The 26277-nt window shown below is 40.6% G+C and overlaps 2 protein-coding genes across 15 annotated transcripts; both read right to left on the reverse strand.

The window, feature by feature from the left end:
- Positions 1 to 7110: 7110 nt before the first annotated feature.
- LOC124196027 lies at positions 7111 to 19176 on the reverse strand. 9 transcript variants are annotated; one of them, XM_046590784.1, is made up of 12 exons: positions 19090 to 19176; positions 18891 to 19026; positions 18356 to 18668; positions 17647 to 17697; positions 16929 to 17060; positions 16733 to 16787; positions 15444 to 16668; positions 15034 to 15361; positions 9991 to 10260; positions 9794 to 9920; positions 9612 to 9723; positions 7111 to 9547 (listed from the first exon to the last, which is right to left on the reverse strand). In XM_046590784.1, the coding sequence occupies exons 7-12, from the start codon at positions 15597 to 15599 to the stop codon at positions 7694 to 7696; spliced, it is 2847 nt and encodes a 948-aa protein (XP_046446740.1). In that variant the 5' UTR covers positions 15600 to 16668; positions 16733 to 16787; positions 16929 to 17060; positions 17647 to 17697; positions 18356 to 18668; positions 18891 to 19026; positions 19090 to 19176; the 3' UTR covers positions 7111 to 7693. The 9 variants fall into 9 exon arrangements, with proteins under 9 accessions (XP_046446740.1, XP_046446739.1, XP_046446738.1 ...); XM_046590783.1 differs by having other exon boundaries at positions 16850 to 17060; XM_046590782.1 differs by having other exon boundaries at positions 15444 to 16787; positions 16850 to 17060.
- A 113-nt stretch (positions 19177 to 19289) lies between these two features.
- LOC124196030 (lipase member N-like) lies at positions 19290 to 26260 on the reverse strand. 6 transcript variants are annotated; one of them, XM_046590798.1, is made up of 15 exons: positions 26124 to 26260; positions 25888 to 26046; positions 25231 to 25812; positions 25014 to 25149; positions 22023 to 22084; positions 21840 to 21961; positions 21033 to 21147; positions 20805 to 20967; positions 20648 to 20728; positions 20422 to 20580; positions 20277 to 20361; positions 20106 to 20206; positions 19991 to 20035; positions 19833 to 19916; positions 19290 to 19761 (listed from the first exon to the last, which is right to left on the reverse strand). In XM_046590798.1, the coding sequence occupies exons 6-15, from the start codon at positions 21886 to 21888 to the stop codon at positions 19708 to 19710; spliced, it is 936 nt and encodes a 311-aa protein (XP_046446754.1). In that variant the 5' UTR covers positions 21889 to 21961; positions 22023 to 22084; positions 25014 to 25149; positions 25231 to 25812; positions 25888 to 26046; positions 26124 to 26260; the 3' UTR covers positions 19290 to 19707. The 6 variants fall into 6 exon arrangements, with proteins under 6 accessions (XP_046446754.1, XP_046446751.1, XP_046446750.1 ...); XM_046590795.1 differs by having other exon boundaries at positions 25014 to 25812; XM_046590794.1 differs by lacking the exon at positions 25231 to 25812 and having other exon boundaries at positions 25871 to 26046.
- Between the last annotated feature and the right edge of the window lie 17 nt (positions 26261 to 26277).

The following is a 26277-nucleotide window of genomic DNA, read 5'->3' on the forward strand; positions in this document are numbered from 1 at the left end:
ATCCGTTTCTACTACTACTACTACGGGTTTTGCTATTTTGCATTTGTTTTGGAAAAATAAAATCGACATATCTTATTGCTTTACATCATTATTATTAGGCATCGTCGTCATTTCTTATGGTCTTCTTCTAATCATTTCCATATGCCTTGGTGATTTATTTTCCTTGTGCAAATGAAATGGATGGGGGGAAGAATCACGTTACTTAAAAATCTCTGGCGACTCGATTACACACAGGCAGTACAAAAAGGAGCATCCTTTCATTAATTAGTAGGTTCCCCTCTAATAATCTGGTGGCGTGTATATATGTATAGATGTGCTCGGCGCATCACAGAGTCTGAGGACCTTCTTCTTTCTTCTCCTCGAAATAATAATACGCACTATATACGCTTCTGCTGGCGATCAATTAGAAAAGACTGCCGAAGCTTTTAAGAACCTTTTCGCCACATATGACTGAATAATAATTCTATTTTCTTAATTCCCCTACCCAATTTTTATTAATTTTTTTTTTCTGGGTGGGGCGGCGGCCACTGAACTGTTATCTCCTCTTCGTTCGTCTACTTTTTTCTTTTTGCTGGTTTTTGGGGGCTTGTTCTCCGCGGGCCTCTTTCGTCTTTGCCCGATGTCGCGCTTATTATTTCTATATCATCAGCAGACTGCTAGCTGCTGGGGGCCGTTCGCTTGATGATTCCCTTACAGCGCCTTAATTAGCCCAGCACTTTTCATCAAGTTGAAATAATAAGGAACGCGCAGGCCAGAAAACCCGGCCGCAAAAGTGCACGAAGCGCTTCACCGTCCGATGAAAAGCTACTTGATCTCCATCCTCCGACTCCATTTATACACCTATACTGCACTACAATATCTATACCTATTCATTTAAAACAAAAAATATTTTTATTTCGCCGTACCGTATAAGTAATTTTTCGGTCAAACTTGTCGCTGACTGAAAAGCCCATCTAGCCAAACTTTGACTTCCTCCTCCAGCAGGATTGGCACATTGACTTATTGCAGCACAGTTTTGCAGATATACCGTTTCGTTCTATGCAAAGAGGGGAGGAGGCTATAAATAGGGACTCAATGATAGATACATGTTATGCATAAAGCGAGGGCCTATTTATACAGAAGCTGAATGATCCAGACAAGATATATAATATCCACATGCTACACTACTATACACGTATAAAAGGGGCTTTTGAGAGAAGGGCCAGCACGGCAGCAGGATCAATCCTTTACACAGCACACACAAGTTACGCGCGCGTTCTAATGGGGCTGCTGCCCTTTTATGAAGACTTTTCGCTCTATGTTCTCTATATGCAGTTTCAGCGTATATATCATCTATATATTAAAGAGTTTAGATACAGTTGTTGCTGGGCTTTTAACCGACTTTTAATGGCCTTCAAGGTTAGATTACATAAAAGGTCGACTAACTGCTGCTGTGTATTTAGTTCAGTCTGTGAAAAGTTTTCCACAGTCTCCGGTGGGCGCGCTTGGCTCTAACTAATCATCTAAATCTGATAAATAGCCTTTTATTTATATCCTTGGCAATCGAGGCTGCTTCCTATTTCTAAATTCGGGTGGAGAAGAATATAACGCGTGTAGCCTACGTGATCAAATAATGACATTTGCTAGTAGACGACGACGGCGGCTATCTACTTGAAAATTCGAATTTTTGAAATCCAATTTTCAATTCCCTCATATCTATTCCAACGAAAAAGAAGAAAAGAAAAGAAAAGATTGGGAAACGTATTACAATTTATGCATCACAGTGATGAAAGATATATGGGGGTAATTGATGATCCCCTTTTTTACGTTTTCATGATTATTCGACTCTTTTGCGTTCCGGCCGGATGCCCCGGCGGATATTCCCCACCAAACTCTTTTTTTTTTCTTTTCTTTCTTCTTCTGATATACTTGAATTAAAGAGAAGAGCTATACGTATAGGAGAGATCTAACTACCATACAGTATTTAGTCGAGTGGGCCTGTGCATTATTATTTTAATCATCCGGTCGCGCCTTATAACATTTCCCCGCGATTTTTCTTTCTTTTTTTTCATCCCCCCTGTTATATTTACCATATTCAACCGGGGTATTAAAATAATAATAAAAAAAGAATTCCGTGATATCTTCTCTCTCTCTTTCTGTTTTAAGGTACAGCAAAGGCCTATACGTATATATATATTGATAAGCTTCTTTTAGACATCATCATCGTGTTGTGCTGCTGCTATAGACTGCCTGCGTCTTTGATGAACCACAGACTGAGAAGAATATATAAAGGAAAGAAAGAGCACAGAAAAGCAGCTTATATTTGCATCTTTTCTACTCCCTCAAACTTTGTTTCTCTCTCATCGCCCAGCAGTTTTGGCTGCTGCTCTCTCCTTATACACGAACGAGAGACAAGGCGCGTCTTTTCCCGCATTTCGATTGGGTGTGTTCTTCTATTCTCCTTTTTACCGATGGAAACCGTTTTATTTTCCGTGCTCTATGGCAATTGATAGATACCAAAATGGGAAAAATGGATGGTGTATATAGAGGAACACGCGGGAGTGAATCTCTCCCCATCCTCGGAATAGGAGGGGGGGGTTGGAAAAGAAGCTTATCAATGCGGCCGGGTATATTTATAATATTGTGTAGGGAGATTTCTTCGATGATTTGAATCGCCAACATCATCAGATCTTTCATAGGCTCGAGCTGGATGCTGGGATCTTCTTCTTTATTTTTTTGAATTTTCCAATATCTATTAGCCGCCAGAGAGAATCAGATGAACGCACTGCAGTAAATAAATATATCTAGGCTGTATAGCCTTCTCTCTCTTATTTCTCTTCTTTCTTTTTGTCTGGAAGAGAATTAAAAAAAGAAAAAGAGGAAAAGTTCAGTGAATCGTGAATTCCCGCATGTATATATATATATATATATAATCCTCTAGCGAGTATAGCAATTGATTGAAAATCCTCCAGTCGTACTTTGCATATAATTGGACCCCCCTCCGATCCATCCATCCATGCACTCTGCTGTTATATATGTATTTACTGCATAGCCACGCATGTAATATTTACTGACTGTGTATAGGTATTATTAGATTTTTCTTGATATCATATTCGGCCGTCGGATCATTCTTTTTTCCCCCCCCCCCCTCAAATCTCTTTATTTCATTCAATTCAATAAAGTATTATTTCTCGGTACCGTGATTTTCGGTGATTTTATTTCACATCATAGAATTCAATTCCAGGTCAAACAACATAACGAATTGATCACAAATAAACACCCGAAATTATTTTCACCAGTCAAAAATGGCAGGGAAAACCAACTTGTCTTTATTGAAATATCTACTAAGTCTTCCTTTCGGTATGTGTGTCGTTTCATTTGATAATGTGTTGATCTGATTATGGACGAGCTATAAGAAAAAAGGGAATGGACTGGCGTCTAGTCCCGTGCGACCTGACGACGAACGAAAGAGAAGAGAGCTCTAATATAATTAAAAATACGTCGTCACTTTAAAACTCTATGACATACACACACAACTTCTCCTTCAATTTGTTTCCTAAATATTTGACGAAGTCCGGAGAGAGAGAAGATAAAATCCAAGAATTTGACAAAGAACTACACAAGTTTTTGGGTTCTAGATTGATGGCTAGCCCCCCTGCTCGTATGGATGGATGGATATATGAGCATAAAGAAGGAAGAGCAACTCAACTATGTGATAGGTGTGTACAACATCTACGTGCAGTCATATATGTATAGCATCAGGCTTGGCCTCTCTCAATGCCTTTTTTTCCCCTCCTTTTTTAATTAGCATCAGCAACTTGCTAACTTTATTCTCAACTGCCGAGCAGATGGAAAAGGAGACACCCACATAAGTTGATTGTAAGAGCAGCCAAAGGGAGAGGCCTCTCTTGAGCCTTAATCAACTCATTATTCTTTCATCTCTCTCAACACAGCACAAAGTCTTCTCAATGCTTTTTCGCCCCCTTTTTCCACTAGACGATAGACGCTCTCTGCATAGACACACACAGCAGCATCTTAAATATACATATACACCCATCTATACATGATATATATAGGCCCATATGCCATACATCCACAGCATCTTTTTTTCTTCGTTCTTTGATAATCAAGTCGTGCAATCGAATCATTCGTCATTTAAGCAGAGCGGCAGAAAAGAAAAGAAAAAATTTGTTTGAAAGAACAAAAGTCCGGGGGTTCCTAAATAAAATTGGGTGGAGCGGGGGGGAAGGAAATGATGGGCTATTTATTAGAGCATCCTTTTCTCTTATGCTGTTATTCCGCCTCTGATGAAAAGATGCCCATTAAAACATCATCAAAGGTGAGAGATCTGGCCCGGCCCTTTTTCTTTTCTTTCTCCGTATATCTTTAAATATTCATCGCCGTTTGATATTCCATCGAGGCTGAATGGCCTATTATTAGCCTGCTGCTATAATATTACCCTTTCGTATTTGATTGTGATCTCTTCATTTGATGCTGTCGATCCGCCGTGTATCACCACCCGGAAAAAATCCGGGTAGAGCTCAGTCCGGAAGTGAAGAGAGTCGTCAGTCGTCTAAAATCAAACCACGGATGGATGGATGGATGGATGGATGGATGGATGCGGAATAAATCTGATTAAATATTGTGACGTGACGCGCCTAAACAAAGATGAATACTACACACAGCACAGGCATGTATATCTAATGACACAAATCTATTATCTGTGGCTGCTAGCTGCTGTTTAAATATGGCGAGACTTTTTCCTTGTTTTCCTTGTCGGCTGTTACATAACAAGATAAAGAGATTGCGTCTTGTCGCCTATTTATCAAAGGGAATATGAAAACGCGCATCGATTGTCAGTCGCGGGAAATTGAAATATAATAACAGCCAGCATCATCAGTATACCATGACATTTGTGCACAGATAGACCGGCGGGGCTGTGTTTAAATACAAATTGAATTGATTGAAAGAAATCATTGACAGTTTTTCACTAAATTGTTGACGAAAAAGCGCGTAGTTGAAGTATTGGCTAAAAAAGTTAGATTCGAATGTTTTCACGGCGATAGGCTGTAGATAGACACAAATGCATGTCGAAATCAAAAGTCTATACGTGGCTGCTGTGCAATTGAAAGAATAAAGCTGTCATGTATATACCCCGGCCATGTTTTATAAGCGGATTATTTATGCGTGTGCGCCCCGCAAAGTTGAGGGTCTCCACACATATAAGAGAAGGGGGGGTTCACGGTCCCGGAGAATATTATTTGTGCGTACAAAAATACATTTCAAATGCTGCTGTCTACACAGATAGATTTTTTTTCCCAGTGTCTCTAAAGCGATCGTCATTGGGAGCATTGAACAAGTAGAAATATAAATCCGATTTTTGAATAATCAGCCCATTGAGGTGTAGTATAGGCTACCGCCTCCCCGACAGCAGCTGAGAAAGTATCTCAACACACACATCGGATGATAATAATAAAAATAAAAAAACATTCCCCGCCGTCTCTCCGTGCTGCTCCAAGAGAGCGGCGATGCCGTTTTTCCAATCAAAACTTTCTTCCGGATGACAAAGTTTCCCTTTCCATGGCATTTCGAGATATTCTTCTTTTGGAAATAAAGACGAGAGCGATGAGGTGAGCACAGGTGTTCCCCTTCTGTCGTTCGCCTGTCTGTCTGAGCTGCTCCTGTTTCTGTTGTCGCCCAAATGTTACTTAAGCCTTTCACTTTATATTATTCTCGTCCGTTAGTGCTGTAGCAGAGTACTTTCCGTCCAAACAAAAACTCTTGCCGGCGTGATTATGACGAATGTTCGGCAGCCTGCTGGAATTCATTAGTCGTGTTCTCAGCGCCAAAGAGTTGATGTGCGCGCCCTCAAATTTGAACGAATCAAATTTAGAGCGATCGAGTCAGGCGCGGGAAATTTGATTTTCTGGCGACAATCGTGTCACTTTTTTTGGGTGGGGGGATATACGGCGGGCGGGTTACACATCAGATGACGGAAACCGGAAATCAAAAATCCCGCCAGTCACGCAGTACCAACGTCGCGGGCATTGATATACACGCCACACATACAGACTGATGAATCGCCATTACATCCAATCACTTTCTTTGAAACGTTTTTCTTCTTCTTTTTTTCATATTCCGCATAACATTTCTATATTATAAGAGATGAAATCAAGTTAATATCATCAGCTCCAACATGCGCTGATCTCTCCACCAACGCAATTTACAGGAGAGCAGAGGCGACCATATACCCGATGACATAACGGTCAAAAGAAGAAAAATATCTTCTAAAGCTGATGTATGAGGATTAGCTCTCTTGTGCAGCAGCAGCAGCAGCCAGGATAGAGATGGAAATATATCAACGTCGTCTGATCAGCTTCTTTTTATCTCTTTGCTGCTGTTGCACCATCTTTCATCATCATTTCGACTCGGTTCCCGGGATTTCGGATTATTGCTCCTTTTCTCTCAGCCTCAAAACTTGTTGGTTCTCTATTGGTTTTATTATAATAATACGGAGGGGTTATTTCATCATTATTAAAAAAAGGGCCGCGATGCGCAATCTCCCCCGAGGAACACGATGAGTTGATTTCGTCTTTGCATGATGATTCGCTTATATTTTATTGAGCAATAATTAATACGATAATGCGATGTGAGACGCGCCGGGCGGATGAGAGTTTTTTCTCCAAAGTTTTCCTGAACTGCGCTCGGATTATTATATTACGCGCTACCATCAGCACCGGGAGTAGCACGACAACAAACAAACAGCTCAAAAAGAAAACGGTTCAAAATAAAATGTAATAATAATAAAATAAAAAAGAGAGCTAGCGCGGCGGCTTTGGGCCAACAAAATATTTCGTCACGTAAATCTTGAGATTAGTTTCATCCTCTCTCGACGACTCGTTGAACCTTGGCTACGATTTTCGCCCTGGTAATATAATAAGACCCTCACAGTTAGACTATCACTCACTCACTGAGCAGCACCACCAGCACCAACCAAAAGAGTAATCCTCACGAACCTTTAATACATCTTATATCGTCTCTGCTGCAGTCTCTAATATATTATACTTGTGTCTCTCTCTCATCGACACAAAGTTTTTTATTTTTTTCAACCAAACTCTTTTAATGTCGCCATTTTTTTTTTAGTCCGTTTATTTTTATTTTTTAAGGTTTTTATTTGTTGGGGTGTGTTTTCAAAAAATAAACAAATTGAGGGGGGGGGAGGAAAAAAATTTAAACAAATGGCACTTTTACACACACACAAACATTCGCGAGGATTCAGGTGATTGGGTAATGAACATCACATTGCCACATGACGAGAGATTATTTCCTTATCATCATCAAAAAATTTGCATTCATTATTTTCTTTCATAGAATAACAGAATGGGAGGGAGGACATTGAAACACAAAAAAGATTGACGAGGTCCATCAACACACAAATGACGAAACAATCATGGCGGAGGGAAAATATTTTTGCCTTTTTCTTAAAATCGACACAAAACAGACGGAATCGTCAAAAACGGAACAAGAAAAAATGTGACGACTAGGACCGAAAGAGAAAATAAAAAACAATCGAGGGGGTTGGATTGACACAAACATCACAAAAGTTAAGATAATCAACAAATGGCCATTAAATCGTCAAATAAAAACACAAAAGACAAAATCGAGCCCCCCCCCCACAACGGAGGGGGGAACGGACTCGCAATGAAATTCAAATTCAGAGTGAAAGTTTGAGCCGTTTGCATTTAGCGCGTCGATTTTTGAACCAAAATTGGACATTTTTCGGCTCCAATTTGGGGAATTTGAGCCGATAGGGTTGGCGGTTGAGTTCGTCCGTGTAGCGGAGGACCAGTGAGTGCGACGGATGCGTGTTGAGAGAAAACCAGTGCTCCAATCGCGGCACTTCCGTCACCGGATCGATGAACGTCCGATTGCGTTTACGACGGTCGTCGCTGCAATTGCCGCCGCCAGACGATGACGTCAGACTCAACGGATCCATTCCGATGCTTCCGCCGCCACGGGACGAGGAGGAAGACGATTGGTGGTGGAGGTGATGGGCCAGTCCGGCGGCTGCGGCGGCCGCAGCCGCTGCAGCAGCCGCCGACTGGTGATGCAACAACGAAGATCCGATGCCCTGAAGGTATGGTGATGTCATGTAGACCAGCCCGTGCGGATTAAGTTGTGCGTGACTCAAGTTGAGGCCGGCGAATCCGGAATATCCGCCACCACTTCCGCCTCCGCTGGATCCGGCCGCTGCAGCTGCCGCCGCCGCGTAGTCCTGACTGCTGGATGAACCTCCGCTCGTGTTGTGTTGCGAAAGCGGATCGACTTTCTTGCCGTGGTGGCCGTCATCCGCTGGATGTTTCGACAGCGACAAATTCTCGGCGTAATCTTCCAAGTCGGAATCGGAATCGCCAGAGGCCTGCGACCCCAAATCCTCGTCGTCGTCTAAATCTCCGCCGTCATCGACTCCGTTGGGCTGGACGGCCGGATGATCCATCGCCTGCTGTTCCGCAATCGGATCGCCATCGGCCCCCTGGCGTTGACCATCTCCTTCGTGATTGACTTTAACGTCACGTTCGTCACAGCTGCTGCTGCGGTTGAGATCCAGCGGCTCTAATTTGAGCGGAATGGCGATCGATGGATGTGTCGAAGTGAAACTCCGCCTGGAACGGTCAGAAACCGAAGAACTGGCGTCTTCTTCTTCCTCCTCCTCATCCATGTCTTCTTCCTCTTCCTCCTCGTCGATCGGATGATCCAATTCATCTTCATCCATCATCCGGCGACGGTGGCGATGATCTCCATCCAAACTCTCTTCTTCCTCCTCTTCTCCAGCGCCGCCGGAAGAGGAAAGCAAAAGTCCCTCGCGCAAAGATTGGCCGGCCATCCAGGATCCTCCTCCAATTCCTCCGTTGGATTCTCTTCCGCCAGCCAAGTGCTGGTGATGATGGCCGTTGCCTCCGCCGCGGACCTCTGCGCGTTTGAACGCCGCCCTGGCGTTTTTGAACCAATAAACTAAATTGCTGACATCCAGCGGTTTACGGCCTCGTCTCGACTCCAATTCGTTGAGTTCCTGGACGTAGAGTTGGAGCTGGAAGCGGGTCGGGTGTTGATTCTCAGAGAACCAGCGCTGGAGCCGAGGCAGTTCCTGTTCAGGATCGAATGTTGTCCTCATGCGGACCCTAGGAGCCGCAGCCGAGGCCATTGCGGAAACATCGCGAGACAATTGGGACGAGGATGACGACGAATGGAGTCCGGCGCCGACGGACGTCGAGGACATGCAAAGGTGAAGGTTGTTGTTGTTTTCGGCCAACGATCCAGCCGACGGATCATTAGTGCTGTTGCTGGGACTGTGACGGTGGTGATGGTGACCAATTTTCTCGCTGTTGCTGGATCTCGTCATAATCAAATGTTGTTGCTGTTGTTGCTGCTGCTGCTGTTGTTGTTGAGTTGAGGTTATGGTGGGACTGGGACGGATCATTTCCTGTTGAAACCAAGCGTCGAATTGGCGTCGAGTGTCGGCCGACGGTGTGGTGGGTCTCTCTCCTCTAATCACTTTTTGCTGCCATTTCTAAATAGAAATTGAAATCAAGTTAATTCCTTTCAACTTGAAGATGTCGAACGAAATGTTTTACCTCGTCTAGGGGGAAACGGCCGTTGTTGATCAAATGTTGGCTTTGAGTCATAAGCCATCGTAATACTTTGTTCTTCATTTCCGACTGGTGGCTCGAATTGCCACTAAAATTTCTTTAGAATAAAAATAAAAATAAATTTCAAATTGATTTTATTCGATCTAAATTCATTTTAAAAAACATACTTTCTGATGTAGATGCGGAGTGTGGCAACTGTGGTCAATTCGCCGAGAACTCCGCCGACAGTGTCCCGATCGCTGCTGGCGATTTGAGTCAAACTCAATGGCCTCCAGTTTTTCATCATCAGCCAACCTGTTGGGTTTTTTCATCAACCATTTTTCTATTATTTACAAAGGCCCATACGAATCAAATGAAAACAAACCGGTTGCGTTAAAGATGACGTCATCCGAGTATCCGAGTTTACGAAGGACGACGGGTACGATTTGGTTAAATAACGTCGACGCTGGAATGATGGCGTAACTGTCGACATCCACCGATTCCTCAGTCAAATTGGGCGTCGACTTACTGTTGGGAGTCGAAGCTCCTCCTTCCATTCCACCTGGCGAAGTTGGCGAAGAGATCATGGCTGCATCAGCCAAGTAACACGGCGTCGTCGTGTTCATCACCACGCAATGAACCGGAATTGATTTACCTGTTTTAAAAAATATTTAACAAATTGAGTCCAAGTTTTTCAACACACAAAATATTTGATACATTTTTAAATTTAGTTAATTCGTTCGTTAGATTTGTGAGAAACTTGGTTGTGGGGGGGGGGGGGATAGACATCCGACAGAGGAGAGGATGGGGGATTCATTTCCTTGGCTGTCACGGCGCCCGGAGATTAGACTAATCCCGATGGATAGAACGGGAAGGAGAGAGAGAGAGACGCGGATGAAAATGCGAAGGAGGAGATGATATAAAACAAGAAATTCTTTTCCTCGTGAGTGTGTAGATCCATCCATCCCTTCATCCTCCCGAAAAGGAATTAGAGGAGAGGAAGAGGGTGAAAATCCGGTTGGTGGGTGGGGATGCTACGGATGGATGGAAAGAGGCAGGGCTGTGTGTGTGTGTGGTGTAATACGAGGATTTATTGAGCGAAGTGAAGAGACGAACGAAAGTGAAGAGGAAAGAAGAAGAAGAAGGAAAAGTAGAGAAAGGAGGGAGAGACGCTGTGCGGCGTGGCTACACAATGAGATTTTGGGACAAGTAAAAAGGAGAAGAAGAGGATCTCCTTCAATCCCCCATCGTAATCCCATCCCTCCCACCAGGAGGCGGAGGCCAACAACTTTTTATTTCTTGGGTAGGAAACGCCAACGCAACTGCCGCCATCGGAAAAATTTCAAACAATTCTTCTCGCCAAAACAACAAATATTTTGTGATGCAATTTCATCAGTCGAACGGGCAAGTACAAAACTAATTAATCGATTTTTTTTAAAATTATTATTCTTATTACATTGGAAACCCAAGGGACTCTACATACGGTATATGTGGTGAAGGGAAAAGGATTTCTTCTTCAATGACGTCGTCGCTCCGGGCGCGTCTCTTGTGCACACACACAACACGAGAGGATGAGAGGGAGGATGAAATGAAAGACAAAAAAGTAGGTGGGGGAGGGAAGGAGGAGGAGGGTTACGGATGGAAGAGCTTTATCGATTTTTAAGCTGCACAGTTTTAAGCCAAATCCCCCAAAGCCGCTCTCGCACAACCCCACCGCCCAACCCCACACACACACGTCTCAAATCCTATCCCCCCTACCACCCACCCACCTTTTCTTCAGCCTTCCCCTTTTTTCGCCTTGTACGATGCCCAAATGGATTGGCCTTCGCGGCGGTGGCGCTGCTCGACAACCCAGACACACCGATTGACTCGATACTCGGCGCATACACACAACAACCCAAACAACAATTCATTGACACTCCATTTTTAGTGACTTTCAACTTTGTCTTGAATCCTTACTTTTTTAATGTTCTGAAATTGATTAAACTCAAACTTTCGAAAGAGGAAATTTCAATCAAATTTCATCACACACAATTGGTCAGAAATTTTCAAAAGAATTCTGAAATTTTTTGGGGGTTCAAAATCGAACAATAGAATTGAAACACTAAAAGGAAGGAAAGACTTTGCAAAAATGCTCACCACATTCGACAAAGATGGGAGAATGATTCTCCATCTCGACACGCATGTCGGAATTCTTCATCACATTTAGCCAATCACAAATTTGAAAGCACAACAACGAAAGTGTGTGTTGTTGTTTGCACACAACAAAAAAACCCACAATAAAACAACGAAATGAATCAAGAAAAATGTGTTTTTGTGACGACAACAACGACCGTCTTCCACGCAGGACACTGAGCGTCTGCCACAAGACGTCGTCTGCTCTTACGCCCCAAAGACTTTCTCTCCTCCCCTCATCCCCCAAGGGCCCCCCTCCCAAACGCTTTTCCCACAGTTGTGTTGTGTGTACAAGACGGTGGTTCCCCCTTGAGGCTGATCTTTTGCCTATTATTATCCCAACAACGACGACGTTGGGAAACTTCAAAAAAATAACACCAATCCAACAACATTTTATTTGTTGCCTAATCTCACAATGACGCATAACTTATCAATATTTTTGAATTATTTCGGCCATCACCTGATTAAAAGGTACAAATAAACGTCATAGAAAGTTATAAATAAATGTTGGAAACACAAAAAAACCGGATCCGTGTACAATGAATAGTAAAAGATAAACCACTTAGACTATGGGGCATTATTGCCAAAGGAGAGTCGGATAATACGGTTTTGTTACATTAAGGAATTAAATAAATAAATAAAATATTCCACTTCCTACATTGTACTATTTGCCGGAGGGTACCGAAAAAGGGATTTTCTAGTGATGCTCTCTTGGCCTCCTCCTCGTTTCCTTACCTTTTTTCTTTCTCTTGAACTGGAACTGACTTTTATAACTAACACTTACGGCTTCCGGATTAGGAATCCCCATCTCTTTCTCTCTCTCGCTGTGCAAAGTGACTTAACACGAACAAAAAACGATTAAGGTCCTTTCTACTTCCCAAAATGTGGGCGGAGTAGACTAGTCTCAAAGTTGCCTCCTTTTGATTTCAAACCCAAAAAGAAAGATGAAAGAAGAAGAAAGAAAGAAAGTGGACACATTCTTTGGCTGTAGATATATTGTCATGGAAAGTGTTGACTGGATAGGAAAAGCCAATGATCTATAAAGGTATATATACAATTCTCCTTTTCTCTAAGAGAGAAGAGAAAAAAGAAATGCAAGTTTTTTCTTTCTTTCTCCCGAAAAAGGACGACCAAGTCTATAAGGAACGGCTAATCCTCTTTAGCGTCTGTGACGAGCTTTTATATTTATATATATCTACGTAGAGAGAATAAGAACTCGGCGTAGGCTAGTATACGCTCCCTTTTTACTCACGGCACACACACACACACACTTAGTCGCTCGTGTAAAAAGCCAAAGCAGAGAGAAGGAAAAGCTTTTCCAGGGAACCTACCAACTCAGGAAACTCTTCTTCTTCTTCTTCTTCTCCAATCCAATCAGAAAAGAAGGGAGAAATAAGAAGAGAATCCATGTTGGTGGAGGTGGTGGTGACATTTTGCACCGGATTTAGATATGGAGGAATAGGATTGGAAGAATAACCAAATGTGTTTCTTCTTCTTCCATATAATGTTAACCCAATGATGCAACCATGAGGGCTTCTTTCTTCTTCTTCTTATTGAATGTCCAGTTCAACTTGCGACTATAGGCGAACATACACACACCCCAAAACCTTGCAACTTCTTCCTTTTATCGTCGACTCTCTAATCCTCTACCTTTGCGTTTCTTCTTTACTTATAAGATAAAACTAAAACTTCTTCTTCTTCTTCTTCTTGGCTATGCCCCTCTATTGCAATGGCTTCCTTTGACCGACACGCAAAAAGAAATGGCCCCCCCCCCCCCCCTAACGGATAATAATAGGCAAATTCAAAGCCAAACTTCAAGTCAGAATTAGAATAATAAGAGTAGCTCAGATATTATTGTATACGTGACTGGTTAGCTTGGTTATCGGCTTATAGTGACGTCGTTGTGTGACTATAATCTATCGGCATGTTGTATACTCTTATATATATGTGCGCTATAATAAAAGAGAATGGAACAAGTTTAGAACCTTCAAAATAAAAATAAAATAAAAAAAGAGAAAAAAAAAATCCCAACAGCAGCAGCTCAATCCAAAAGCTTGAAACATGTCTCTACTCTAGTCCGCGTGCTGTTCTGTTCTGTGGGTCTTTAATCCGCTTATACATATACACACAGAGAGAGCGTAGAGGCTCTCTACACAGTAGTAGAGAGAGAAACTGGGGAAGGAGGGGGATTTATATCATCATACAACTAAATATCATCTCTCACCCACCCGATGACTGTATATCCCTGCCAGCATAGAATTCTATACGGCGATAGAGAGCCACACCATCCCAGCCGGCCAGAGTTGCGGATCCCAATAATCGGGCATCTTCTATCCCATAAAGAAGAGAGACCACACCCCACCCTATATGCAACTCTACACAACCCCCTGATGCTTCTAGCAGCAACTCTCTTATACTTGCTTTCATAATAATAACGATGAATAATCCCCCCCCCTCCTATATAGCAGACATCCTTTATCCGAAATCCTCGACGCATCTCCCCACAGTCTCTCCTTCTTTTTTGCAGCTTTTGACGTAACATGAAATGAAATCAGCCTAGGATCATTCTTTCTCCTCTTTTTCTTTTTTAATCCAACGCGGGTCGTCGGTTATTACCTCCCTCTTTTTTTTTTATAACCCTCCATCAGGACGTAAACATTTAAGAAATAAAAAGAGAAAAGTGCTGAGCTCTTAATCTGCTTAAAACTCTAAAACCATCTCTAATCCTTCGTTCCTTCCTTATTCCACATTGCCCCCCTGCCTTCACTCCCGTCTCTTATTTCCCATTGCCTCTTTATTCCTGTCGTCGTCTCTCAGCATCCCCGCCCGCCTTTTTATCAAAATCCCCTTTCTCTCACTTGGATTTTTCGTCTTCTTTCGTCCATTCCCACTCCGCCCCCCTAGATTCTAACACTCCTCAGTCGTAATAGACGTTGAATAATCACGAGTGCCAAATCTTTCACGACGACTTTGGAAAATTAAACAGATAAATACTGGCGATTGCGTAACGACACACAAGATAAAAGAAAACGGGCGACGAGCTTTATCGATTCATTCAAAGTTAAATTTCTCCTTGACACGAGCCAGGTCGGGAAAATGTTCCAATTAATAACTTGAGTTAGTCAGACGAAAACTGATCTACCCATCACACTTTATAATTGAGACGGAAGACGGAACATTCGAAATTCCCGGTACAAAAGTTGAAAGTACAAAAGTGTCCGTAATAAGTTGAATAAAATGGTAGAAAACTTACTCGAAGTCGTAGGTGAGGCGAGATGGGCGTGAGAGTCGATCGAGATTTTGTTGTTGTTGTTGTGTTGATGGGACGAGCAGTTTTTGCTGGTGGTGTTGTTGTTGTTGTGGTGTGAAGCTGTCGTCGTCGTCGTCGTCTTGGACGGATCGACGCTGATGGAGTGGAGATAGGGATGGATGCTGTTACTGGCTGTCAACATCGACAGGTCGGTGGCGGTCGGATTTGAATTTCGCGTTGTTGTCGTTGGCGGTGGAAGCGGTGGCGGGAACATTTGACTCGTTCGGCACATGATCGGACGCCATAACGACATCAATTGTTGACTGCCCTGCTAAAGTAATTAATTTTTTAATTTTTTTTCACATTTCTCACAAAACTATTTTATTATAATAATTTCCAAAAAATCAACTTACGCAGTCGTCGGCTGAATTCTTTGAGGATGAAGAGGTGGGGTTTTGAATTGCCGATTCCGCCATGTGGGCCATGTGACGGTTCAACACCGTCAGGTTGTTGTTGTCGATGAGAGAAGTTGTTGTGCTGCTCGGGGCGGCCACTACATCGGCATTCATTCCGATATGAAAAATATCAATCAAACCTACAAATATCTCTTTTTCCTTCCCTTGGCTAATAAAACAAAAATTGTTCTGGATTTTAGAATCTCTCACGCGGGAGTACAACAATTGTCGTTGGGGGTTGTTGATAGAGCAGAGACACAAGAAACGGTGGGAGTTCTATCCCGGCCGGTTTGTATCACCTCACTGACGGTGTCACGCGCCGGAGAGCAACTTTTTGAAACTCTACTTTCATTCCGACGAGTCCGTGAGGGTGGAGATTCACTAACTCCCCGTTTCTCTCTCGCTCTTTTCTATACACGCTACCCCTCCCGGTGTGTGTGTGTGTGCGTGTAATGGAGGGCGGAGTCACCCCAGCTCCGCCCCTTTCTCTCTTACGCGACTTGCGCTCAATAAAAAAAGAATCCTGCGAAATGAATCCGCCAGCGAGATCCATCCGGACACAACAACAACAACATACTCGACAACTTCCTACCAAATCTAATTAATTTCAATTGTTGTTGTTGATCCAGGAATGTCTGGGTACAAAAAAAAACCCCAGCAAACTAAAATTTCGACATTTCCTTTTTTAAAAAAAGATTTCGGTTGCTAAGCTGTTTATGTGGCGTTACTCGACACAAAAAAAAAATAAAAAAATCACGGAAATTCGACTTTAGATCACGATAATCTCCCGACTGTGACTTTGACACGATGAGCCTACAAAATATGTTGACTAACCACACAAAAATAGTTTATCGTGATTTTTCGACAAGGGGCGGTCAGAGCTAAAAAGATATATGAAAAGCTAATCGCTTCTTATTGTGTATAGGCTCTAGCAGCTACGTGACTCTGCCGTTTGCCTGCTCCACTTCTATAGCCCAACGAGAAAAACAAAAAAAAAAGGATGACATGATTAGAAGCGGATCAAAGATTATTAGATCATCGGTCGTCACGCACGTCGCCCTTTTGCATAGATCGCCAATCAGTTTCTTCAACCGTTTGTGGGTCAGTGCGCAAAAATTTCAGGCGGCAAATTTGTTTTTCTTTGGCCCTCAAAATAATTGGGAACGGATATATTAGTGGGCCTCTGTCGGATCAAACGGAACGTTACGTCAATGAAAAGAAAAAGTTAATCGAATATTAAAGAAGACCTTGTGCTGCTGCTTGCCCTCTCGACCCCCACGAGCGATGGCTCAGTCCATTTCTCTGTGAAGAATGGAAAAATCAAACATTTCAGTTCAGCAGCAATCATACAAGTCCGAACGTACACTATGTGTAAGGCAGTTATAATAATTTAATATCGTCGACTCCAAAAGAAATCACGGGAAAAAGGTATGGAGGTTTGACCTTTTTTTATCGGAAGACCGGCGGGGGGAGAGAGAGAGAATCATGTTCAACATTTGATATGAATCCGGTTGACAAGAGAATCTAACAAAAAAGGTTGGGCACGGATATCTTCAATGTCCGGCCGGCAGCAAGCTAGAGAGAGAGAAAAAAAAAAAATGTATATGATGTTATAGAGAGATATGAGATCCGAATGGTTGCGTCCAACATCATTGGATCTTGAGCAGGGCAGGGAGAGCAGCCATGGATCCGCAAAGGCAAAAGAGGGAATGGACATGGGGAAAGTCGATGAATCAATTTTTCTGTTCAAGAGCCGACGCTCATAGCAGAGAGAAAAGGAGGAGAAATGAAAAAAAAAGGAGGGGGAGAGGGATAAGATCCCGCGGGTTAAAAGAGCTCCCGTTGTCAATATTGTCGGGATTTCTCTTCTTTTTTTTCCAAAAATTTATTTTTTCCCTTGATCGGCCCGCTTCTTTTTTGTGATAAAAAGACCGAGCAACGACACCTAACGATAGAAATCGACAGCGCAAGTAGCAAACATTTTCTCAATATGACTTTTCAAATTGATTTCAATCGGGCCGAGTTCTTTTTTATTCCATAACAAACTACGTATTTTCAAGTTTAAAACGTATTTGAATAACAGCGATTTTCAAATAATTTATGAATCTAATACTAAGTCTAACAGTTAATGAATTAATCCAAAATAGAAATTTTTACTCACCTCAACGTCCATCCTCAGTTCTCCTACTCCAATCCAAATGTTGGTGTCTACCTGCATTTGTGAATATTCAAAAATAAAAAAAATTACTACAGCTAGTATACCACGAAGAAACTGCTTTGCTGCACATTTGACTTATTAAAGGTTTATGGGTCCTTTTTCTAGACATCGACTTCACGGTACTATCTACATCAGCCGCTTCAATTCCTTTTTCAAGGTAACGGCCCACTTGTAGGACAACGAGGAACATTGGTCACATACAAAGTTTCTTTCGGTGTCATGGACAGTTTTTGCAGAACAGCAGCTATATCTAATCGGACTAGGAGCTATGGATACGCCGATGTTAATGCCAGCTATATGTGAAAATATATTGCAATCTGACTGATGTAGGATGAATTCCAACAGGCACCAGTAGCCAATTGCATTAGGAAACGTAATTCTCGGAAGTTGGATAGCTGGATGAGAGATCAGTGTCGAGAGACGCTCAAAGCTACGAGTTGGATTCAACAAGAGTGAATAAATAAAAATTATTGCCGCTTGGACGCATTGTCAATTCTCTCGGTTGGCTGCACCGCTTGTAACAGACTGCCAACATTGAACAAGCAACTAACAAATTGAATGCACAAAATTACCCATTACTTTTGCAAAGTTAAAGAAAACAATCTCAACAAGAGAGGATCGTTTAGACTAACCCTTTTTCATGGGGAATTACCTTAAAAGAAGTGGTGCGATTTTTAAGAAATGAATCTCCGTTTGTGCGCTTATCTGACCGCTCTAGGCATCCAGCACTGCAAGTGAGAGGCGAAGCTCAAGTGAGCGTCTTCTAGATGAAAAAAATTTGAGACTGTATACCATGGCAGAAGATAAACCGGTCGCATAATCCATAACTTAGCAACAGCTGACGGTCCGTTGAAACCTATCATGCTAGATCAAAGCTGCGCAGCTACAGCTATGACTTGCTGCTGATATTGTGGTCCTAGGGTAGTATCCAGGAAGAGAAATGAAGAAAGCTTGGCGATGAGAACCTGTAGCAAAAGTATAATTCATCATTACAGTGGACGATTCAAATTTATCGAAATAGATTGATCTTTTCAAGTTTGCTATGCAAACCAAAAGTACAACACAATCCAAGGCTGGCCATTGTTAACTAAACACCGAGCGATAAGGCATAAACAGACATGAAAATATACTAAAATTCTAGTATTTTACTATGAAAATAAATAAATAAAATAAATAAAATTGCATACCGTAGGTTAGTGAAGAAGATTGATGACACCATACATTAATGGACGATTGGAGGTTTAATTCTATTAGCAGGGACTAGCTAGCACAGCAGGTTTTAATGGTTTTATGGCCTTCCATTCCGTTGACATTTTTGGAAATCTTAAAAAAAAAAGATCTACTGCAAGATTATGATGTTACAAAAAGTGTAAACTCAAAATTTACCTGTCTTGGTGACTAAATGAATTCAGGTATACTTAATATTAAGAGATTTTAATACTTCGATCTCACAGTGTTGTGGAGCCCTACTAACACTGCTAGATGAAAATAAAATAATTAAAATTTTGAATTAGCTGTTAAATTGCGTTGGAACTTGGAATAACAAGAAAAAAAAACTTTTGTGTTAGAGGGAAAAAAATTTGTGATAATACAGGTTTCCCTATATTTCTTCAAGTCGCCTTTAATGAAGATTACAAATCATTTCAGGTTTCAGCATTGATCAGGCGCCAAATCAGGCGGCTGATGTAATCACTAATTAAAATTAAATGGCAGACAACTTTTGGCACTTGCCTTGCCTCGCCAGTCACAAAAGAAAACATATCTAGTTCGCAAATTTTTTGATTTCGGAGGGAACATGTTATCATAACAAATGGTTGGTGAATTGTTTTAAAGAATATAAAAATAAAAATATAATCATTTAAAGAAATAATAAATAAATATAAAATAAATGTTCTCTCTAATTCAACAAAACCAAAAATAATCAAACGAAATTTTATTTCTAACTTTTGATAACTTTAATCGATAGACCCCTATCTGCTTAGGAGTATAGCTTTGGCCGAGGCATTACGATAAAAGAGTTAAGATATTATCATAGAGCCTCTCCTTTACATCGGTTCCCTATTGACAATTCAAAAGCATACATTACAATCCTTAAGAGCAAATAATTAATAGGTGTTTATTTCACATACCCATATGAAATCCAAGTGGTTGTATTCGTAGAATCGAGTTGAGCCCTTTAGGTTACTAAGTTTTGTAAGAAGCCAATCAACATCCTAAATTTAAAACATCGGATCAATCAATCATTTGTTTATATGAAAACGAACAAATAATAAATTGGAAAACTAACCTTCGGTGTAACTATTCGGTCAGCATTTCCAGAGAAGACGTACACCTGATTGCCATGAAAATTAAGAACTGGCCTTTAAATGGAATTTCAGTTTCAATGACAAAACGAATCATACCGGAGCTGTAACTTTTGTCAGGTCGTATTGATATGGTTTCGTGGAACCATATTTCTGCAAATTCCCTTCTCGTCCGTAATCGTAAGCCTGAAAAACATCACCTGCATAGAAAGGTAAATCCAAACACTGTTATCGACCTCTTAAACAATTCTGGTCATATTTAAAGCTAACCTGCATTATAATTCTGTGCAAATTGAGCAATAACAGCAACTGAGGTTCCAGTCATGAAATTCTCGTTGATGACAGGGATCAAAACCTAGATATTTATAATAAATAACGAAATTAAAAATTTCATTCAAATTTAAATCAATAGTACGGGATCAATATTGTCGCGGTTTGGTCCACAGATTAAAATAAAGACGTCTCGACAAAATCGTGCTTGACTGTAGGTTTGTTCACATGCAAGGTCGAATAAATATTTCCCACGAACATCGCTGTCCAAAATCACGCGAGCTCGAGTAAACTCAAGAAAATTCTGCAATACGATTATGTTTTTTAGATGATAAATTATTGCATGTTTTAACTGTATATAGGACACAAACCTCAATGGGATTACTAAACGGAGTTAAAATCCTAAAGATAGCATCAAAATGGGCAAAAGATGAAAGTGGTGCAAGGGCAACCTGTCGATCACAATCAAACGAAAAAAAAACAACGTGAATGTTGTCCACTTACGATTCGCTAATTAATAATCCAAACCATGAGATCAATCTTCGCATTAAGCTCCGGATGCAAGACCATGGCTATAAAAAATACTCCACATCCCAACGAGTGTCCTATGTAAGTCAACTTGGGTTGACTCGTCTCTTTTAGAATATAATTAATGACAGCTGGGATATCATAGTTCCCTATTTGGTCCCAGCTGAAAAAAAAAAAATGCATTTACCTCGTAACAATTGAATTAATTATTACTAATAAATACCTTACCTAAACTTCCAATATTGTTCTGAATTTGGATCGAGGGTTGTATGTTTCCTTGAATACCTGTTACCACGGAAATTACCGAGCCATACGTCGTATGACTGATCCGCTAGTAATATTGCTAGAGGTAACAAAATATAATAAGAGGAGTTTTTGTTAGTTTTTCCAACCGACTTCCAACAAAAGTACGGCGCTTTACATAACAAAAATTAGAATATTACTGCTGTCGTAAACGAAACAAAAAAGAAATGTAAAATACACAGTATTGAGAAGGAAAGGTCGGTTTAACAGATGTTCGAAAACAATTTCGACCTCGCGAAGAAATCTTTTCATTCCTCCCGGAGGCTACATAGCAGCAGTTATTTGCTTATTATCGTAAAGATTCAACTAAATGTAAGTGTTAACGGGAAGTGAGCTCAGGGAAACCCCCCGTTGCCATAAAAATGGACCCATTCGATAGAGCAAGAAAACGTGGAAATGACAATAACAAAAATTTTGCTGTTGGGAAAGGACTTGCGCTGCGATTTGAACTTGCTCTGCTTGTTACTTTCTTGACCTTGTTGCGCATACTGTGATGGGCCATTTCCGGTTTTATTTTAAGCAACTACCGTTTCTTGGTTTAAATTCCACGAAAAAAATGCAAAAGCGAGTTACCGGTTTAATTCTTCCCGAAACGATTGACAGGGGGAAAAGCTCATGTAAACTTTCCAAGTTCCATTTTATGAATGGATGAGTCCTTTAAAGGCAGTAACAGTATAATAACATACACTTACCCACTTACAAAGCTAGTAATTTTAGAATGATTATAACTACCAAGCGAACGACTGGAAGGATTGACAAGCCAAGTGCCTGAAGATTGCATAACTCCATGTTGCAAAAACACAACTTTCTTGGCGGTACCCCTGGGTGGAATTCGATGAAGTTCTATTATGTAACTACAAGTGGAGAGATTCCATTAATTATGGTCAACACAACAAATCTTTTAGAATTCTTTACCCGTCGTCAGTAGTCACGTGGTGAATCTCGGAAGGATATCCTCGGTATGAGATAACTTGCGTCTGTTTAAACCAAAAACCAAAAATAAATGAAGAAAGGATAATATTTAAGTAGTATCAAGCTATGGTTGGACTAGTTGAATTTACTGGTGTATATCTGGATTCAACACTCTGAGGAAGCCGATCAAAGAATCTAACGCGTTGCTCTTCCGCTTTTTTCCTCCAACTTTTTAACAGTAAACGGGCGATTAATGCGTCTCGATATTGTTTAATTGAACTGTAACTATTGACGTCAATTGCACTGATGGTCAACAGAAAAAACAAGCAACACATAAATCGGTTCAAAAGCATAGCGGGAAAACTGTTGCACAGCACCACGCGGAAGGAGCTCCAGAATGCAACGCAATAACAAATAAAATAAAGAGGCAAGTGTGACGCACACGACGGACTTCCAAACGCACGGGCAACACGAACTAAAATAAAATTTGAGACTGGGCGCGCATCAAGCCAGCGTGAAGGACTAAAGCCTTGAAGGCATTCCTTTTTTTTTTAGATAACACAAAGTCTGTCCGTATCAAAATGTCGATTTAAGGGAATCAGCGATTCGCTTCAGAACGCCGTATTGAATGTATTTGAAAACAAAAATAAATGTGGTAGGCCCTGAAATAATAAATAATAATCTAAAAAGAAAAAAATCATTGACAAGAGGCGCGAAAAGTCCCGTTACTTGTACCCTCAAATTCTTTCTGGACATCGCCTGCTTTCTCACAGACACTTATTAGTTTTTAGAACAAGACACACAAGAAAAACAGCATTTTCTCACTAACGCCTTCTGCCAATAAACTTAACTAATAATGGACGATAGCACGATACGTCATTCAGTTATGGTCTAAATAAAACGTTTGATAATAGACCCTTCTGTCATTTGAAACTTCTGACTTTTAAAACCTGCATATGGTATTTTTTAACTACTAGATAATGAAATATATTTGGAACAAACGAAAACATGTTGTAAAATTGACAATGGAGACTTGGAAGTCTCCACACTAACCTACAAAACTGGACTAGTGGAACATAACAAACAACAAAACTTACTCGAGTTATGCAAGTCTAAAACCGCAATGTTTTCTGACACCGTCAATCATTTTTGCAACCTAACCAGTTGATGAAGGGACAAAAGAGATCAGTAGTAGTAGGGCACGAGGCTTTCTAATTTTGACAGGTGGCGGTGATGCAGTGGAGCGGAATACAGATTGTACCTAATGATTTTCTTGTCTTTGTGTTAGAGCCCACCCCTATAAATCACTACTTGTAACGCTGTACCGACTATAAAGAAAATCGAAATAGAGAAGTTTAAATAAATAAAAGTTTTCGAAGGTGATAAGTAAGACTAAGCAAAGAAATCCGAAAAGAATCGCGAGTGGGTTACCTCAACGAATGGTTATTGTACGAAGGTTAGCAGTTTTTCAATACATTTAACACAATTACAACAGGTGGTAAAGAAGTACAGTTCAGTGTATAGACTATTATCAATCGATAGCGAGCGGAATTTCAACGGAGAGAAGATTCTCGGCTCATTTGTAACTCAGCACACGACTCACAATCCGTGGCGGAATGCCAAGCAAATAAGGAAGCCACAAGACCAGGAAATATTTTCTCTTCTGAGGTCAAGAAGAGTTCCGCTAACCTACTACCGCGCTTTTTTTTAATTAGACTGATTAGTTAAAAAAAATCGACATTGATTTTACGCAAAAGGCACGCCCACAATTTGAATACCAAATTCATCTCTGGCATCGGCGCATCGCCTATAAACTTATTTACACGTGTCGAATTTAAGAATTCAACCCTTTAGTCGTGACAAAGCAATACAAAATACAACCGTTTGGGAAATAATGTTAGATTCCTAACTGCTGTTAGGTTTTTAATGGTAGTAAAAACACATTCTTGGAGCTGCTCAACCACAGGTATATATATGGTCTCCCAAGACTACCATAGAAATTTCGCCAGCATATAAAAAGGAAACGAAATACCGTTATAGAACACTTATTTCTTTCGTGATACTTTTCACGGACTAGTGACATCAACTGCAAAAAAAAAAAAAGGAGAATCGCCTCTTTTCTTGAATGAATAACATATTTTCATAAATTTAGTCTTTCTACTACCGGAAACTAATGGGTTGCCCAGCTGTTATGAAGGAAAACTACAAGTCTTACGCAGTCACCATGACTTGCAAGAAAAAAAAGGGATGTCCCTTTTTTCTGGTTTAACAATTCCCAACACGGGAACATCACAGTAGAGGCATCCCTTTAATACACCAAAGAGATATTCTATAAAATATTACGTAATAACCAGAAGGCCGTTTTTGTTTACTTTTTACTACGTATGTTGCCTGGAGGAAAGTTCCCTGAGTCACCATGACTTGGCAGGAAAAAAAATGGTGGTTGTCCATATTTTTTTAAATGATTTCCAACGTGGAAATATGACAGTAGAAACATCTTTATAACTCCGATACACCAATTTCAGATTTTAAAACGCTTATGTAATAACGGAACGGCTGATGTTTCCTACAAATATGCGAGACCATTGCGAGATATACTCGTGACATAGAAAAGAGAGGAAGATGGCGTTATTTCCCTTTTCGAAAGAGAACAGTTCTATTTGTTTGAGAAAAAATTTAATACATAGAGTCAACGGCCTATCGTTTTGGAATTGTCGCTTTTCCGAGCTAAAATTTCTCCCAATTGAGTATTGCGTTCCGTTTCCCACTGGAAAACAAAAATGACAAAAAAACTGAACAGTTGTTTCATAGAAACATTTTCGAATGTTAAGGTTAATTTACAAACGGTTTTTAACAAACTATTGAACACAAAAATAGCAAGTTCAACCACAAAACATTGTTGTTGGTTAAACCCACAAGGTTGAACGAGTATGATACCCATTTTCATGCTAGTTCCGACTTAATTTTACGTTAAAAAAATAAAAAGTGTCTGACCTTTAATAAATTAGTGATACAGCTGCGTTATCCTCTGAGTAACGAGCTCCAATCTTGGCGTCCATCGAAACTATCACAGCAAGGCCAACATCTGAATGATAGCTGGAAGGATCTTCAGGATAGAGCTTCAAATCGTCTTTAAGGATAGAGAAAAATTGGAGTAGTTAGGACGAATCACAAAAATAGCATCAAATACTCTCTAAGATGACAAGTCTACCCTCTTTTACGCCTCAAGTTCGCGTATTCTTCGTTGAAAAAGGACTACTAACAGCCTTGACTTAATGACGCACGTATTTGAGATCCTGCGGTCGAAAAACTTAAATACACAAGGTAACTGGCGTACGTTATGGACAGCGCAAACATAAAAATGTTTCTAGAATATGTTGGAGGAAACGACAATTCAGGTTTGTACTGTACACCTGACAAATGTTTTGTTGACTTCAAATGTATGTTTGAAATATCCCAATTACTGATATTAGACTAAAAATCATGGCTTTGTTTAACTCAGCATTAAGGACATAATGAATCATTTTAGACAAGACTAGACGTTTACATAACTACCGTAATTAAAATTTCTAATTGTGGATAGCATATACTAACATTTACCCATTACCATAACAAAACCTCACAAATAAAATTTCCCTCAGCCATTTAGCCTGATTGTAGAAAAAAGAGGTTTCCTTTGTTGTTGAATTCTAGAATTTTTGTTTGATTATTTTCATTCACCTTCTCTCTCGAATGAATTATTATAGTAATATGTAGCTACATATCAACGTACAATATTCATTTCTAAATAAAACTGAGATGGCGGAGAGAAAAGGACAAGTATGAATAAAACCATCACTTCCGTAACTTACAACTTTTGTTGAAATACTTATTTCAGAATCTCCTCTTCAACAAAATCAGGAAAAGGGTGTTTATTCAATAACCGCACTTATCCAAAAGTGGCTCTGACAAACAACCCACGTTTTATCGTTTGAAATCTCTTTCAGGGTAGCTGTAACCTATTCGTTTTTTTTTCGTTCAATTTGATCTTTTATGATTCGTCAAAACAAAAAAAAAAGTTATCAAATATTCTTGAAGTAACAGTAACAGATTGGGAAGTAATACCTAATATGATTTCATTTTAGAGAGCAAAAGGAAATCGGCCATCTGCCTCGCATTTCACTTAATCGAATTGCTGACACTGCTAGCTGCTGTAGCTTGTGCTCGTCACTTTTCGCTTGGTTATGGGCTGGCGCCAAAAGCCGCCAAGCGCCAATCT

This window comes from Daphnia pulex, chromosome 6 (genome assembly GCF_021134715.1).
Source record: "Daphnia pulex isolate KAP4 chromosome 6, ASM2113471v1".
Lineage (NCBI taxonomy): Eukaryota > Metazoa > Arthropoda > Branchiopoda > Diplostraca > Daphniidae > Daphnia > Daphnia pulex.

Excerpts from the sequence above, each read along its gene's own strand:
- LOC124196027 (XM_046590780.1), bottom strand. The coding sequence starts at position 15,599 with ATGAATGCCGATGTAGTGGCCGCCCCGAGCAGCACAACAACTTCTCTC. Across the intron at positions 15,362-15,443 it reads AGAATTCAGCCGACGACTGC|CAGGGCAGTCAACAATTGAT; the intron begins GTAAGTTGATTT and ends TAATTACTTTAG. Across the intron at positions 9,724-9,793 it reads CTCCGCATCTACATCAGAAA|AAATTTTAGTGGCAATTCGA; the intron begins GTATGTTTTTTA and ends TTTATTCTAAAG.
- LOC124196030 (XM_046590793.1), bottom strand. The coding sequence starts at position 22,372 with ATGCTTTTGAACCGATTTATGTGTTGCTTGTTTTTTCTGTTGACCATC. Across the intron at positions 20,207-20,276 it reads TGCACAGAATTATAATGCAG|GTGATGTTTTTCAGGCTTAC; the intron begins GTTAGCTTTAAA and ends CTTTCTATGCAG. Across the intron at positions 19,762-19,832 it reads ACCACTTGGATTTCATATGG|GGAACCGATGTAAAGGAGAG; the intron begins GTATGTGAAATA and ends AATTGTCAATAG.